At 29.6% G+C, this 18,041-nt stretch overlaps 1 protein-coding gene and 1 long non-coding RNA gene across 2 annotated transcripts; both read left to right on the top strand.

The window, feature by feature from the left end:
* Positions 1 to 3,065: 3,065 nt before the first annotated feature.
* LOC111713412 (rhodopsin, GQ-coupled) lies at positions 3,066 to 15,257 on the top strand. The gene is made up of 8 exons (XM_023488260.1): positions 3,066 to 3,291; positions 7,311 to 7,411; positions 10,341 to 10,417; positions 11,470 to 11,495; positions 11,644 to 11,756; positions 12,661 to 12,727; positions 13,860 to 13,961; positions 15,225 to 15,257. The coding sequence occupies exons 1-8, from the start codon at positions 3,127 to 3,129 to the stop codon at positions 15,255 to 15,257; spliced, it is 684 nt and encodes a 227-aa protein (XP_023344028.1). The 5' UTR covers positions 3,066 to 3,126.
* A 416-nt stretch (positions 15,258 to 15,673) lies between these two features.
* Positions 15,674 to 17,708, top strand: LOC111713414 (uncharacterized). Its single transcript, XR_002767689.1, has 3 exons — positions 15,674 to 15,736; positions 16,781 to 16,841; positions 17,500 to 17,708. It is a non-coding gene; the product is annotated as an uncharacterized LOC111713414 (long non-coding RNA).
* Positions 17,709 to 18,041: the final 333 nt, after the last annotated feature.

The following is an 18,041-nucleotide window of genomic DNA, read 5'->3' on the forward strand; positions in this document are numbered from 1 at the left end:
TCTCAGGTTTCATCCCATACTCCCTTTCATTTTTTCTTTACAGCCCCTTTAAGATCTGTTCCATCAAACGTTGAAAAGTATTACTAGTGTTTCGCAGACCAAACGGCATCACCAAAAACTCAAACATCCCAGAGGGGGTGATGATGGCGGTCTTCTGGATGTCCTCTTGCTCAACTAGCACCTGATATACCGTGAATCTTGTATCTAAGCAACAATGGGAAAGTCCGCGACCACAACTGAAAAAAAAATTTTAAATAGAAAGTTCAACGTTTTGTTCAGAGGTAAACATGTGCCGCTGTGATTCGTGAATGCTCCTCTATAAATGGTCGGACACTTCAAGTTTGTCCACAGTCCCTTTAATCCTATAAAGACTGGGGGGTCTGAATATATATAGGCTGGCGGGGGGCGTGCGGAGCCCCCCCCCCCCTCCCGTAGAAAAAAGTATTAGAAGATAGGTACTGGGTTGAAATGCACTTTTAAGGGCCAGCTCATTGAAAAAATAGACCGATAATTTTAATAGTTTGGTGCTAGGGAGGATTTCAAAAAATGTAAAAAAATGGTCAAAAAATGAAAAAAATGTTTTTTTGTTTAAAACAAATATCAAAGTGTGACACATGTTTTAAGATTCATTTTTCAAGGGCTTTTCAAAGATGTAGTTTTTAAATCTGAAGGAACTAAGTCGTTTAACCCTATGTCATTCTATAAATTGTAATATTTAAAGTATGGATGACTCATGGCAAGAAAACCCTCCCTGGCCTCACACCTTCATGTCTTTGTTCAACCCTCAAATGATGGGGGACAACGATTGATCTTGATTTCCCTTGGATTTATGTCTGGGATTGTAACGATATCAAGGGATTAAATGTTACAAAATGCATGGTCACTTGAAATTTCGCCATCAGTCCCTTTAAAAGCCTATTTGTACTATGGCCTTGTCTTTTATCCTACTGTGAACATAACATTTGTTATTATAAATACATATACAGTTATTTATATCAAATATGTCTAATCAAATAGATGTTTTGGATGTTTCAGAAATAACTAAAAAAAGATGTTTTCTAAATTTAAAGAGATCTTATCTAGATGTAAGATACTAAATAACATTTTTTAATCTTTTAAAGAGAGTGACCGTCAATGTATGGTAGTTGAACTGAGAATGTAGTATTGTGGAGAAATTTTTAGGATTTATTTGACTTGAGCGCAAAGTCGACGTTCAAAATCATTCTTTTGGGTGGGTACGGTTTGAGAATCTATTTTTAAAAGTTGTTAAATAATGACAAAAATGTAAAAAGAATTCCACAGTGAACTAATTTGATGTTTAGAAACATATTTCTCAAAAGAAATTTGTTAGTAAATCAATGTTACAATCAATTATTTCTTTTTCATCATTATATTGAATTTCTTTTCTTTACAAATATGTTCGCAGATTTTCTTCAAATGTCGTCTATTCAATAACAATTTCAGGAAATCTACAGAAAACGTTTGTGAACAAGGAGACATTACAGAAACCAATAAATAAATAAGATTACTTATGTTTGATGATAAGAGATAATTTTTATTTTCTGAACTTGTTTCTATTTTGCCATCAGTTTATTGTGGATTTTTTGTCGTCTTTATTTGATAATTTAAAAAAATCGATTCTCAAACCGATCAACCCAAATGAATGATTTTGAACGTCGCTCAAACTCAGTAATTTTACATCATTAAAACGTTTCATATGTCTCAAATAAATCCTAAAAAATTTCTCCACAATACTACATTCTCAGTTCAACTACCATACATTCCGAGTTAGCCTTGAATATAGTCTTTTAATGGCTTAATTGTTAACAAATTTGTCAAAGAAAGAAACAGGTTTACAGTTGCATGCAATCCTGCATATAAGAAAACAGACTGTATAAACTCTGTACATCTGGGCTGAAAACTTTTGAATGGAATATCCTTAATCCCGATCGGTTAATTAATCTTGAGATATAAAAAGATTAAGAAAAAGAGGAGATTAAGCATTAATCTCGATATCCACCATTCTCAAGTTTTTAGCTCTGAAGTCTCATTATTTATGTGTAACCCTGAACCATATGCATTAAGATGATTGATTTGTGACTTTTTTAAAGAAATCAGCCAACCGCCTACTGGAGGTCGCTGCGTTTTTACTTGAAAAAAATATTGCAATAAAAAAATTTCGAAATCGTCCCTAGGGTTTCAAATTTACGATTTAATAGCGAAGTAATCACCGTAAGGCCTAAAAAAATAATTCAATGAAATTAAATATGGATATACATCATTTTCTTAGAAATTTCATGCCGATTCAGATTTTTTTGAGGAGTTTTCTAGCTCTAACTTATTCAATTTTCAATTTTTTTAAAAGCGCTTTTTAGATTTGAATTCAGCATGAAATTTCCAAGAAAATGATGTGTAAAATAAACATGTTTGAAATATTTTTTTGAGGCCGTACGGTGAATTTTCCGATATTAAATCGTCAAAAACCTATGGGCGATTTTTGGAATTTTTTTTTGCAATATATTTTTTAAAGTGAAAACCCAGCAACCTCCGCGGTGGTTGGTTGGCTCAATTCCAATATTGATCACCCCTAATATGCATGCATATTGCATATTCTTGTAAACATTCCTGTGAACCTAACAGCTCTGTTGTATGGAATGGATAAGTAAGGCTTACTGGTGTCTAGAGGTTTAGAATCTATAAAGAGACCCCCCTCACCTAGACTCCGAACAGTTCTCTTCCAATCCTCATCCTCTCAACAGATTTAACAATTATTCAAGGCTTTTCTTCAGATCAGAGACGGGATTATATCCAAGAAGAATTGAGCCTTGGTAGCAAACTCTGATTCTCTATCCTTATATCTTTGCAACCTAATGTCATAGACCATATATATTTAAAATTTAGGTCATTTCTTCTAACAAAACTCATAGTTTGAAATATCTAAGGTCTACAACTTTTAGTTGAAAAGTTATTGGGATCAGAAAATCAGAGTTCATGGAAAAGACTCAATTTCTTTTTTGACAATTGAAATATTGAATGTTTATTATATGATTTAAGTCCTTAATTTTAAAGTTATTTGTTCCTCCAAATTGGCCCCAAAAAAATATTGAAAATGAATATCTTAAAAGAATGCGTGCTTCTGTAGAAAAAATGTACGAAAACTCGAGTAACGAGTTAGATCCTGCGCCCCCGATAGTTCTCTTCTACTTGATGGGAATCTGGGCAATGATAACTGGTATAACCGGTTTTCTGGCGAATGTGATCGCGATTTTTCTATTTGTGACAACCAAGAAAGTAAGTTGTGATCTTGATTTGTACTTTTAATAAAGTTATATTTACAAATGAGATTATAACAGAACATGGTACAACAAAACAAAACATAACATAGTAACATAACAGTTTCATAGACCAAATGTTTTATTAAACGGGAAAACTAACTATGATGAATAATACATTAAAGCTAGGCAAGGCTGGGTACTCCAACTAGTAATTAAGGCTATATAAATATAATAACACAAGGTTGTTGAATAACGCAAGGAACTAAGCGTTCTCTTAAAAATCAACCTACTCATTTTATGATTATTAAACCATTGTCCATTCCCTTGGTTTATCGAGGACCCCGATTAAATCTGCCGATTGGTTTGTGAGTTATGATCGAGGATACAAACAAATAAACAAACAAACAGAGAATACTTAACATATATCTAGATATAGGTGAAAGTACAGAATTATATTCTATTAGCTCAAGGTAGTCATAGTTACTCCCACCGTTTACCCGCGCTTTGTCGTAAATATTGATTTTAGGTATTTTTACCCTATACAAGTAAACCCACTCAGTTAAGAATCTCAAAACCAAGGAAAGAAAATTCCCGTGGATTTACCCAGTTCCCCAATCAAAATTTGAGGCAAACCGGTCCCAGGGGTTCCTGGGTTATGATCGGATAAACAAGCAGACAAGATTACAACTTTAAATATATAGATAATGTTATGATGTAATGTGGATGAATCAAGTATGGTCAATCATAAATATTCCCAAATCCACGGCAACGAAACTAATCAACTGTCGGGAAAACATAGCATACGTCACTAAAATACCATTGGGAAAATTAAAGTAAACCTTTTAAAAGTATCCTCTAAAGAGATCCTCAAAACTTTTATAAAGCCTTTTAACAAGGTGTTAATGCGGATTTTTCTGTAAATTTTTGATCGATTATTAAAATTTAAAAAAAGAAATTATTAGGCACATTTTCTATTTTTACCATCCTTACCTGGGGGTCTTGGGCCCGGTCAGTTCAGCCATTTTAAAGTAGATCGTATACAGAAAAACGGACAAACATCATACAGGGTGTATACAAACCGGGTAGTAATGGTCTACATACTCGTTTGTAAAAGGATTTTCAAAAATGGGCCCCTTTTTGAAATCTACGCACAATTTCCGATTCAACAAGCCCAATTTTTAAAGTTGTATAGATAAAAAAATAACAATTTTAAAGTCTCTTAAAGTGAGTAATTTGGTAAATATAAGATAATCATCGTTTGTATAAGGGTCTACAAACTTCCTTTTAATCGGATTTTCAAGATTGAGATAATTTTTCATATTTACTTATAATTTCCGATTGAATGAGCCCAATTTTAGGCTTGTGATATAAAACTAACAATTTTACAGGCTCCTAAAGTTTCCAACTGGAGCGAAGTAAAAAGTAAAATATAATCTCCTTTACCACCATTTTATATTCAATATCAGGTTACAGTTTACTCTTGAGCAAAATTGTTATTTTTAGATCTACAAGCCTAAAATAGGACTCAGTGAATCGGAAACTTTACGTAGATTTTAAAAATGGCCTCAATCTTGAAAATCCGAATACAAACGAGTATGTAGACCCTTAGTCCCCGTTAATTTTGAGACACCTTGAGAAGACTTTCGATTTCAATTTTGATTTATATCATGCTGTTAAACATCATGGATGCACATAATCATAAGCATAAAGATAATCTGTCAAGATTTTCCTGCAAAAGTTTATTTTCAAGGTGTGAAAGTTTAAATTAATTCATTTCTTTACGTTTTTCCTTTTAAAACATTTTTAATACAGAGAAGTTACTTTTATTGCGCCATGACTTTTTTCCTTCAGTGAACAGCAAATTTTTAAGAACCTTTGCTTTTGAGAACAAACTTTAAATATTTTATTTCGGCGTTGAACATTAAAAAAGATGAAGACTTGTTAGTGTAGTACAATTTGTACAATACATTCTGTCATGAATATGATAAACTAAAATACAAAGAAGTTGTATAATGAATAGAATAAGAGAAAATACTCCCTTTGTTAACTTTCTTTTGTTTTTTGATAGTAAATGATTATAGTTATATAACTGTACTAATAGTTATATAGATTAGTATAGTTATATAACTGTACTAATAGTTATAAATATTATTACAGTTATTCAACTGTACTAATAGTTATATAGATTATTATAGTTATATAACTGTACTAAAAGTTATATAGATTAGTATAGTTATATAACTGTACTAATAGTTATAAATATTATTATAGTTATTCAACTGTATTAATAGTTATATAGATTTTTGTAGATTCAACTGTAATATAACTGTACTAATAGTTATATAGATTATTATAGTTATATAACTGTACTAATAGTTATATAGATTAGTATAGTTATATAACTGTACTAATAGTTATAAAGATTATTATAGTTATTCAACTGTACTAATAGTTATATAGATTATTATAGTTATATAACTGTACTAATAGTTTTATAGATTATTAAAGTTTTTCAACTGTCCTAATAGTTATATAAATGATTATAGTTATATAAGTGCACTAATAGTCATATAAATCATTAAAGTTATATGACTGCACTAATAATTTTATAGATTATTATAGTTATATAACTGTACTGATAGTTATATAGATTAGTATAGTTATATAACTGTACTAATAGTTATAAATATTATTATAGTTATTCAACTGTACTAATAGTTATATAGATTATTATAGTCATATAACTGTACTAATAGTTTTATAGATTATTATAGTTAGTCAACTGTCCTAATAGTTATATAAATGATTATAGTTATATAGGTGCACTAATAGTCATATATATCATTATAGTTATATGACTACCCTAATAATTTTATAGATTATTATAGTTATATAACTGTACTGATAAGAAACATAAGATTTATTCAATGTATATTTCGTGTTGTCATAATCTATATACTATATCATATGTTATATCTGATATGTATTTAGGTATTGTTTATCGATTTAATGGTTTCTAAAAACACTTTTCGTTTGGTTCAACAGCTCTTTTAGAACTTAATATCATGTTGATTTTCTTTTCAGTTAGGTTAAAATAACATACGTAAAGAAGAGAGTAAAAACAAAAGATATTAATTTTATTCTATTTTATACATTTTTTTTATAAAAAATATGAATAGAAAAATGTTGTGTAACTGTTTTTCTTTTCAAATTTTTCTTTGCATACTGTGTAATAGCTCTTTATTAAGATATAATTAGAATTTTATTCATATTTTTCCACAAAATATTTATGAATTATACCTTTTTTTCATAAAATATATTTAAACAGTATGCATCAATTTTATTTTTTTACATAATTTAGTAATTGTGTTCTAACTAGTACAACAAACTCACTTTACGCTTAAATTGGAGCTTTTTAACCTGCCTGAGTCCTTAGATATTCTGTCTAAATGCCTTATTTTAAAGCCTTTTTGTTGGTTGATATATCTCAGTATATACAATCTTCTCTAAAATCAAGAGCGTGAAATATTCTTCTGCCACAACATGCTTAAATTCACCAAGCACCAGTCTTAAAGTTGTCTTTGATACATTTCTAAAATAATTTTGAGAATTTTGCTTTTATAATTTCGAACTCGTTTAGTTTTTGCTTTTTTTTTGTGTAAATCAAATCACGAATTTAAGCTAGGAATAAAATTTTGTCAAAAGGAATTCAGATGGGTATTAAAATATTTGTTCAGAAATGTTTAATTTATGAAAGTCCCATGAAATTTAAATAAACTATAAGAAAAAGAACGGGGTTTGAATAGATATTTGTATTAAATAAACCATTTTTTTAGCCATATGACCCACCATCATGATTACAGTTTTTAAAATGTGAAATGGTTAAGTACCAAATGAGTTTTGAATTTTGAATTTTTTCCTTTTTCAAATGTTGCTTCTAATTTGCTATTGTATGATATTTTGCTGATGCAAAAAGTATTTGCCATGTTCCATAAAATAGTTTCACCTTTATTCATGAAAACTTACTTTGTTTAGCTGAGAACCCCGTTCAACTTTATCCTGATGAACCTCTCTGTGACGGAGTTGATCATCTCCTGCACCGGGAACTCCTTGCTCGCCATCAACTCATTCAACAGGTACTGCATGCACTGGGTGTACAGTGTAAAGTGTATTTACACTGCACAATATTGATATCGACATGTTTCGCGGATTTTCGTGAGTTTAATTTCGAGATTTTGGAAACAACCCCTTATTTAAGGATAGGGGGTTGGATACAAGGAAGAAAATGAGGTTTAGGGGGAGTGGTGGAGCTAAAGAAATATGAAAAGAACAAAATTAAACTTTTTTGCACAATTCTTTTCATCAGTGCACTTGATGTGACAAGAGCACAAAATAATATATTTTTTTTAATCAACTAAAAGGGAAAGAATTCTATGTAAAAATTAACTTAAAACAGTGTTATTAGTTATGAACAATAGTGCAAACCTACAAGGTTTATATATTTACGATTTACCAACATAAACTGACTTACCAGTTACCGCCTTAAATCAAAATAGATCTATTAATGGTTACGATTTACCAACATAAACCGACTTACCAGTTACCGCCTTAAATCAAAATAGATCTATTAATGGTTACGATTTACCAACATAAACTGACTTACCAGTTACCGCCTTAAATCAAAATAGATCTATTAATGGTTACGATTTACCAACATAAACCGACTTACCAGTTACCGCCTTAAATCAAAATAAATCTATTAACGGTTATGATTTAAAAACATAAACCGACTTACCAGTTACCGCCTTAAATTGAAATAAATCTACTAACGGTTATGATTTATCAACATAAACCGACTTACCAGTTACCGCCTTAAATCGAAATAAATCTACTAACGGTTACAATTTACCAATATAAACCGACTTACCAGATACCACCTTAAATCAAAATAAATCTACTAACGGTTACGATTTATCAACATAAGCCGACTTACCAGTTACCGCCTTATATCGAAAGAAATCTACTAACCGTTACGATTTATCAACATAAACCGACTTACCACTTACCACCTTAAATCGAAATAAATTTACTAACGGATACGATTTATCAACATAAACCGACTTACCAGCTACCGCCTTAAATCGAAAGAAATCTACTAACGGTTACGATTTTCCAACATAAACCGACTTACCAGTTACCGCCTTAAATCGAAATAAATCTACTAACGGTTATGATTTACCAACATAAACCATCTTACTATAAGTTACCGCCTTAAATCGAAATAAATCTACTAACGGTTATGATTTACCAACATAAACCATCTTACTATAAGTTACCGCCTTAAATCAAAATAAATCTACTAACGGTTATGATTTAACAACATAAACCGACTTACCAGTTACCGCCTTAAATCAAAATAAATCTATTAACGGTTATGATTTAAAATTATAAACCCACTTACCAGTTACCGCCTTAAATCAAAATAAGTCTACTAACGGTTATGATTTACCAACATAAACCGACTTACTAGTTACCGCCTTAAATCGAAATAAATCTATTTTTGACTTTCTTTTTAGATTAAACAGATTCTCTGATCCGACAAATTTATATCTTGAGCCGGTTTGTATAACTTATTCAGAACACTGGAAGTAGAAAATTAATTTAAGCTTCAATTTTATGGATTCAATTCTCAGAATTCATTATTTACTTAGTTCATGGATTCTATTATGTAACAGAATTCATTATTTACTTAGTTCATGGAGTCCGTACAGAATTCATTATTTCCTTACTCCCAAGAGGGAGAGTGGGGGGAGGGAGGGCATGTCGCTATTAGCCTCAATATCTCTATCCAAGCCCCACGGGAGTGTCATATTCGAGCCTCGCTGCATTAAGATTTTCTGAATGTGCAATATAATGTGTATAGGGATAATTAATTAAAAAAATTAAAAACTGATGGATAACAGTAGGTTTTTTCTTCAGTATTGATATAAAAACAGATAAAGATTTAAAGAAACTGAAAACTTGCCTCAAACTTTAATTTTTCAATCTTTATATCTTCTAAACTATAAATTCTGCTAGACCAAGTTTGATAGTAGAGTTTGAGGCGATTTCCTTTAAAAATACATTTCTGATAAAAACATCAATCATAGTCAACAATTATGCATGAATAGAAATAGTTAAGCTACTGTAGAACTTATACAACTTTGGAACAGGAAGATGTCTGTTAGACTCAAGTTCTGATTTTAAATAGTCTAATGAACAAGAAAGACACCGATTTCACAGTGTAAAATGACCCATTTCATTTTATAAATTGATTATATTTTCTTTGTTACAAATACATTTAAGAATACTGAACTGAACTGTCTTTCTACTCCATAGTTTTATAAATAATATAAAAAAATACATTATCACAAAGTTCATTCTGAGGTTGTAACAAATTATAATGGTTGACCAATGTTTAAAGGGAAAAAATAAAGGGGGTATAGGCCTACGGCGGTAAAGAATCGCTTTTGATCGCTACTAATCTTACTTCTATCTGTTGCGTCTATATGGCGTCTCATACCGTAGAACGAAGCGTTCATACAAATTGTGGAAGTTGGAACTTGGATCGTAAAAAATCAAATTAATATCAAACAAATAATTTAGATATTAAATCCTATAGTCATCGATTATTTTTCGACGCATTTGTATATAGTTGACATTTCATAATATTTCGCTGATATTTCGCTTATAACTTGTTTTCAAGACTGGCGCATTCACGGAAAATATGGAAAATGTAGTCTTCATTATCAAATCCTCGAAACAGGAATGAATGTTTTCAAAAGTCACTCAGATCAGAGAAAGTAAAATATATTATGAAATATTAACTATATACGAATGCGTCGAAAAATAATCGATGACTATAAAATGTAATATCTGAATGCTTTGTTTGGAATCAAATTGATTTTGTTACGATCCGAGTCGTATGTTGCAAATTTCAATTTCAAATTTTGAATGAGCGTAGGGACTAGAGGCCTTTCTTCCATAAATATTTTGTGACGTTTTTTTAAACCTTTTTTTATTAAGGCAATGGATGTTTTCGAGTCAAATGTGTCAGGCTAATGCCTTCGGGATGACCTACCTAGGTAAATATCATGACAATAGTAAAGAAATTTTATTTAAAATTTGATTTTTTATTTGATGATAAAATTTTTATTTGATAATATTAAAGTTTATTTGATAAGATAAATTTTTTTTGATAATGATGAAATTTATTAAATGATAATAAATTTCGTTAAATTCTGATAAATTCTTTTTTATAACATTTAATATGTTTGACTTCGGAATCTTATAATAAGTGAAATGGGCTTATTTTTTTAACCGTTTTCTAAAGCTTTTACAGCATTCAGGAGGCTTCAAAACATCTGTGAAAAGTCATATTTTACTTTATTATTTGCTACAATGCTCCCCCTTACTTCTGAGCAAAATATTTGTTCTTAACATTTTAAATTCGTTCTGTCCAATCCAAGAATGTATTGTGATTGAAAATTGCAAAAAATTGCAAAAAGGAAACTGTGACAAATTGCAAAGTTTAAAATCAATTACAAATGATGAAGAACATGCGGTTTATGGCATTATCTGTTAGATTGACAATCTTAATACTAAACAGTTAGGGATATATTCACCAACTATCGAAACCATGGACTGTTTTTGAAGTGAAGATGAGTAAGCTGTATCTAGAGGAGTAATAGGCAAAATTCGAATCGATTTTTGGGCCAGAACTCAGAATGTAGTTTTTTCGTTTGTTGTATTGTATTGCATTGAATTGTATTGTATTGTATTGTATTGTATTGTATTGTATTGTATTGTATTGTATTGTATTGTATTGTATTGTATTGTATTGTATTGTATTGTATTGTATTGTATTGTATTGTATTGTATTGTATTGTATTGTATTGTATTGTATTGTATTGTATTGTATTGTATTGTATTGTATTGTATTGTATTGTATTGTATTGNGTAGATACATCTGGATACACTGACAATTCCTTTATATCCTATTTTAAATTTGAAGGGTAGATACATCTGGATACACTGACAATTCCTTTATATCCTAGTTTAAATTTGAAGGGTAGATACATTGGGAGTTTTAACTTAAAACTCTAAAAGGTGGGATATAGAATTTGCTCGGGAAGACAATTCTTGAATTATTTAGTAAAGGACTGGGTTCATAGAGATCAGGTTCGGAGAAATTGGAGGAATAAGGGGGGGAGGGAGAATGTTCTCCAAGTTTCTATTTTTTAAACTAGAAAAATTTCCATTCTTATTTTAGTCTAAATAAAAGAAAGATTTAGAATAATGATTCGATCTTAAAGTGAAAATATTGCAGGACAGACAGTTTCCTCTCTCAACTAACTTCTCCAGCTTAGTTACTCTCATCTTTATCTGGTTGTACACGCTCTCATGTGCTGTTCCACCCATCTTCGGCTGGGGACAGTTTAGGTACATCATCTTCTATCTATCTATCTATCTATATATCTTTTCTCTGTTATCTTCTATCTTCCATCTTCTATATTCTTTCTTTTATCTTCTATGTACCATCTTTTATATTCTTTCTTCTATCTTCTATCTTCTATCTTCTGTCTTCTATATTCCTTCTTCTGACTTCTATCTTCCATCTTCTATATTCCTTCTTCTGACTTCTATCTTCTATCTTCTATATTCCTTCTTCTGACTTCTATCTTCTATCTTCTATATTCCTTCTTCTGACTTCTATCTTCTATCTTCTATATTCCTTCTTCTGACTTCTATCTTCTATCTTCTATATTCCTTCTTCTGACTTCTATCTTCTATCTTCTATATTCCTTCTTCTGACTTCTATCTTCTATCTTCTATATTCCTTCTTCTGACTTCTATCTTCTATCTTCTATATTCCTTCTNCTATCTTCTATCTTCTATCTTCTATCTTCTATCTTCTATATTCTATCTTCTGTCTTCTATATTCCTTCTCCTAACTTCCATCTTCTATCTTCTATATTCTATCTTATATCTTTTGTATCTTCTATCTTCTTTCTTCTATCTTCTATCTTCTATGTACTATCTTCTATATTCCTTCTCCTAACTTCCATCTTCTATCATCTATCTTCTATCTTATATCTTTTGTATCTTCTAATATGTCATGCCTTCTTCATTTTTGTATGCCTAAAAAATTGCAAAGGTTCCAACATTTGAAACTAAAAGAATATATGACAAACCCTCTGTCTTTTTTATTTGAAACTGAACATACTCATCTGTGATTTTTTAAGAGAAATATAATTAACTTAAGCTTAAGGAAAATGTAAAATCAATAAATATTTTAAAAGTAATTTTTAAAAGCTTTCCATTTGATTAATTTCTATTATTTTAGTCAAAATACGCTGAAAGTTTCCTGTGGAGTAAAGTGGGCCCAGGCTGATCAAAATCCAGTAGAGCATGTAAGTCTACTTTTTCATATTTAAAATTTCGCCTCAGCTTGGTTCAGAAGTTTGAAGGACAATAAAGATATTAGATAAAGATAACACATCACCCCCCCCCCCCCCAATGCTTACTGGAAAAATCTTCTAAAAGTGGTGTCGATTAGCTTGCTCTAATGGTAAACAACAATTTAATACAATCTTCTCTTTTTTCCGCTCACTACATTGCAAGTTGAAGATTTCTTAATTCAATAATTGGCATTAGCTCTTTTGGTGGTAAAGAGTTCATTAAAAATTAAACCAATATTGTACGCATTAAGCGACGTACAATATTTTTCATTTTCCTATTCCTTGAAACTAATTTTGTTGTCAATGAATTTTCTCAGAAAAAATAAAAATTTTTTTTAAAGAAACGTTTAAACATATTCCATCATATTATCATTGATCCTTTCCCTCTGTTTAAAAGTTTATAAACAGACCCATTCATGTTAGTTTTTATATTTTTGAAAAGAAACTTTTTCACAGTATTAATCACTCAAACCTTCAAACTTTGCTATCTTTTATCTATCCGAGCTTTCTAACAAGGAAAATTTATTTTTTATAAATTTAAAGAATAGTGAACAAAATAATGTCTGAAACCTAATTATTTTCTGTCCAAATCTATCATTATAGTTTTATAAAAGTCAGTGTTGAATTACATCAATTAGAATTTGGAACTTTTCAGTAGTTGGAACTGTCTTGGTTTTTTTTCTCTCGATAATTCAAACTTGTCAATATACTTAATTTGGATCAGCTGTTTTTTCTAATTTCCTTAACGTTCCCTTGAATAGTTCTTTAATTAATTAATTGAAAAGTTTTCTTAATTAATTTTGTTGCAAAGAAGTCCTGTCACATTGTTCAATTAAATCTAACAAATCTTGTAAAGTTGCAATTACAATATGTTATTGTAATAATATTTCTATGTCTCATCATTAATTGCGCATTGCACGATTGCTCAATTTGCAATATGCAAGACTATGATTGTATTAACTTCAAGAAAGCCTTATTTGCTATTTAAGGCAGAAAATGGCAAAATATGTTCTAAATTTTGAAATATTTTATCATGCAGTGTTTCTCTTTTTGAATGAAAATTTTCATATCTTTTAAATTATAGATTTCCTTCGTGGCGTACATCTACATGCTTGGCTTCGTTATCCCGGTAATAATCATCTTCACCTCATATCTCAAGATTATCAGAACTGTAAATATGAACAAGGTAACATTTCTTGTTTTTTTTCTTGTTTTTTCTCTTGGGGTTTTTTTTGGTGTTTTTCACCAAAATTTTTTTCCTCTTTTATTATAATGATCTATTTGGTTTCTTTTATTTTTTGTTATTGTTTTACATTTTTGTTAGAAAGTTTGAAGTGATATTTAGGTTTATTTAGGTTTATTTTACTTTAGTTTGACGTGATATTTAGGTTTATTTTACTTTAGTTTGACGTAATTATTATTCTAATAATATTTAATTATGGTAATTATTATTCTAATAATATTTAATTATGGTAATTATTATTCTAATAATATTTAATTATGGTAATTATTATTCTAATAATATTTAATTATGGTAATATGGTAATTTTTATTCTAAATTGAAATCTAACTGACTACGGTTATAAAATGATTTTCACCATTTTCGGGCCTAAATTCTTGTGCGGTGTTTAGTTAAGATATTCCCATTTTGTTTTAAAATTGCTTTTTAAACTTAAATATATCTCTTAAATCAGTTCACTGAGCCTTGAAAGTGGGCCAAGAGTTTGAGGCTTAAATCAAAGGAAAAATTGCTCAATAAATTCAAAACCTTTCTCATCCTTTAGTTCCATCATAAACTTGTATAAGTTGAAAAGATAAGTTAACCCTAAGTTGTGATTTTTCTAATATAAAGACAGAAAGTTTTTACAAACTTTTGATGGATCAATCCATATTGCCAGGAAAAGTTAAAATTAGGAACATCACTCTATGGAAATTTATGTCAAAATTAAAAAAAAGGTTAGACATATTTTGAAGGTTTTCTGAGAACACTTTTTAGAATTTTAATTTCCTAGAAAGTTCTTGAACATGGAGAGCAATGGATAATTAAACTTTCATGAATATAATTATGACAAAATAGAAATTCAGATAAAATTTCAAGTTTTATAAACAACATCCATTTCATTTTACAATATCCCAGAATTTCTAAACAAAGCTTTAGATTTATTGACTTTAATGTAGGAAAATATCTAAACATATGTTAAATATTTATTTGAAAAGCTAAAAACTTTGATAACATTTTCAGATTTATATATATTTAACAATTTTTATATATATTTAACAATTTTTTTCAAGCAATTTGATTTTCTTGGTATTTTAAGTTCTTATACTTCTTAATATAGAAATTAATAGATTTTAATGAAACGTAAATCTCGAAAAGAAAAGATTCAATTAAAAAAAAAACTTTAAACAAAATTATGAAAAAATGATTCCTTTTTTTCTGATTTTATAGCATGGAAAGGAGTTTACTGAAACCATAATATAGATATAAATTTGATGCTATTTAAATGTGACTACTAAATTAAACTTAAAATTTAATTGCCTTTCTCTTTCAACTAACTTGATCAATTAAAGCGATATTAACTCAATTCAAATTAATTGAATTGATTTCTGTCTCGAATAAATCAGAAACTAAAATATAATTTAAATGGTTTTGCCATTATTTCAAGCCACTTGATCATTAATATACATGCATATCCGATTCATAACGGTATCTTTAGGAGCTGTGTTTCTTCAAGAATGAACCAGATATCAATCTTTTTGAAATATGACTATTTGATTAATGCTTCTCAAGTCAATTTTACAGAGAAAAGCAATTAAAGATATTATTTTGAAAATTATATATCGCAAATATTAAACGTTAAAAAAATATTTAAGTTTTTTTATTAATATTTTGTTTCAGTTGGTTTCCTATCTTCTGCTGTGGTTCCCCTATGCTTGTGTCAGTATAGCCGAGGCAGCAGGGTAGGTTCATTCTACACTTTTAGAAATCAATCACTATCAATCCGTATAATACTAATTATGCGCATCATCGCGCTAAAACTTACCACATGTATGTATAGCACATATATTTGAATTTTCTCAAAGTCTTGTTTTTCTTTATAATAACAAGTTTTTGTTAAAATTAAAGACAATAATTCGGATACCATTCAGTCAGACTTTACAATAAAAAGTTTTAAGCGCATTGGAACCCTATTCTGAACCAATTTAATAACTTGTAAATCACTCAGAATCAATTCTTTAGAAACTATTCAATAATTTGTACATCACTTTGAATCAACCCATCAAAAACAATTCCATAATTTGTAAATCAAGCAGAATCTATCCTTCCATAATTCCATTATTTGTAAGACTATTTTTCTGGGAACAATTTCAATATTAAAAAATGACTCCGAACTTTGCAGATATGATTTAACAATGGGATTAAGCCTAAAATTTGATATTTTTTGTGAGAAAACTCTTAACTGGCCATTCAAGCTAGAAATAAAAGAATCTCACAGGAACAAGTCATGTGGAAAATAATTTTTCACATTTCGTGCTTTTAATGATTTATGAAAATATAGCTTATCATGGGAGCTAAATTTATCTTCAGAAAGTACGGGGATTGGGCCGGACCGGTGCCATTTTCTTAAATCCATGATCCTGAAAATCCTAGATTGGAGTGCAGGAGCAGAGCTGACAAAGATCTATTTCGAAATTTTTGTACTTTCTAGAATATATTTAATGAAAGATACACTGCTAGCTCTTAATTAATAACATTAGGGATTCATCTATATTAATCAATTATAGATAAAAATCTCTGGGTACAAACATGTATCCTGGAGTTGCATTAACTGTACTATGTCTATTTACAATTGTGAACTATGTTTGGTTCACATTATTTTACAAATTTTTACACACTTTTTCAGACTTTTTCAAACGATCACTTCCAATCGTCTGAAAAATCTGAGAAAGTGTGTCAACATTTGTAAAATAAAATAAAGACAATTATGTATAAATATATTTTAGGTACAAGCCTACTAGTTCCGCTGAATACTTTCTCCACTCTGTACCAACCATGCTCACAAAGGTCATTTAAAAATAAGAAATTAAAATATTTTTAAAGAATTTTTCACTTATTTGAAAAAAGACGAACACCCCAAAGGAATTGAGATATTGCCGCAAACTCTGATTTTTTTCCCTTTATCTTTATCTTCGTAGACCTTTTATATTCGAATGTATAAAGTTCTTTTAGATCAAATAGTTTTAGTTTACGCCATTAGGTTGAAAGGGATTAGAAAATTTGAGTTTGTGGCAAAAAATCAGTTCTTTTCGGAAATTTATAACACATATAAGCCTATTACCTGGCTGAGGATGTCAGAGGCCTAAGTGCTAGAATGTTCAAACTTTCAAAACTCATCCGGTTTTTGCTAAATGCAGTGATGTCTTTTCCCCGGATATAGAGTAGATAGCTGAACTGGTTTACCTGAGCCAGAAGGCTCAAATCTACAGAAATCAAGTTTACCTCAAATCATTTTTTTGACAGACAAGCAGCTTCATTTTGACTCGGAACAAGTGTATTTTGGAAACTTCTTTGAGTAATAAAAATGTCTCAAATTAACGCGGGGCCCTAGTTAAAATTAGATTATTACGCGTGTTTCTAAACAGTAGAACAAACCTTTAAATTATATAGTAGTTTGTTATTTTAAAATTAACAATATTTTATATTTAATAATCTGTTGGTGTAGGCGAATGTTTGCGTTGATCCTTTTATCTATTTTGGATTCAACCCCCAGGTGATTAGACCACCATAGTTTCAGTAGAAGTAAATATGACTATTTACTGATAACACCGATTGAAGAATTTATATCTCTAATTGGTTAATCAGATAGATAGATAGATAGATTTTACCTCCAAACTATTTCTATTGGTTCAGAATAGACAACAAACACATGACTAAACCCTGATTGGATCAGGCCCAAATGGACTCGGCATACAGGAGTGAGACGATCATGGTTTTAGATAAATTTCTTCTCTTTAGAGAACCAAAAACTGTGGTCGTCCTTGTTCTTCCTTTTATTCAAGAAATGTCGAAATGAATTTTAAAATCTATCTAAAAAGTTTCTGAAAAAAAACCTGGAAATAAAAACTTTGGTTAAAAAGTCCCAATTTTCTGTAGCCCTGTAAACATCCTTTTTTCCATGGTTGTAAACATCCTTTTTTCCATGGTTGTAAACATCCTTTTTTTCATGGTTGTAAGCATCCTTTTATTCATGGTTGTATACATTCT

This window comes from Eurytemora carolleeae, unplaced genomic scaffold (assembly GCF_000591075.1).
Source record: "Eurytemora carolleeae unplaced genomic scaffold, Eaff_2.0 scaffold1343, whole genome shotgun sequence".
Classification (NCBI taxonomy): domain Eukaryota; kingdom Metazoa; phylum Arthropoda; class Copepoda; order Calanoida; family Temoridae; genus Eurytemora; species Eurytemora carolleeae.

What these genes read in the sequence shown, in the direction of transcription:
- LOC111713412 (XM_023488260.1), top strand. Translation starts at nt 3,127, where the DNA reads ATGCGTGCTTCTGTAGAAAAAATGTACGAAAACTCGAGTAACGAGTTA. An exon ending in AGGTAAATATCATGACAATA is followed by an intron (nt 10,418 to 11,469) that starts GTAAAGAAATTT and finishes TGAATTATTTAG; the next exon opens with TAAAGGACTGGGTTCATAGA. An exon ending in TTCGGCTGGGGACAGTTTAG is followed by an intron (nt 11,757 to 12,660) that starts GTACATCATCTT and finishes CTATTATTTTAG; the next exon opens with TCAAAATACGCTGAAAGTTT.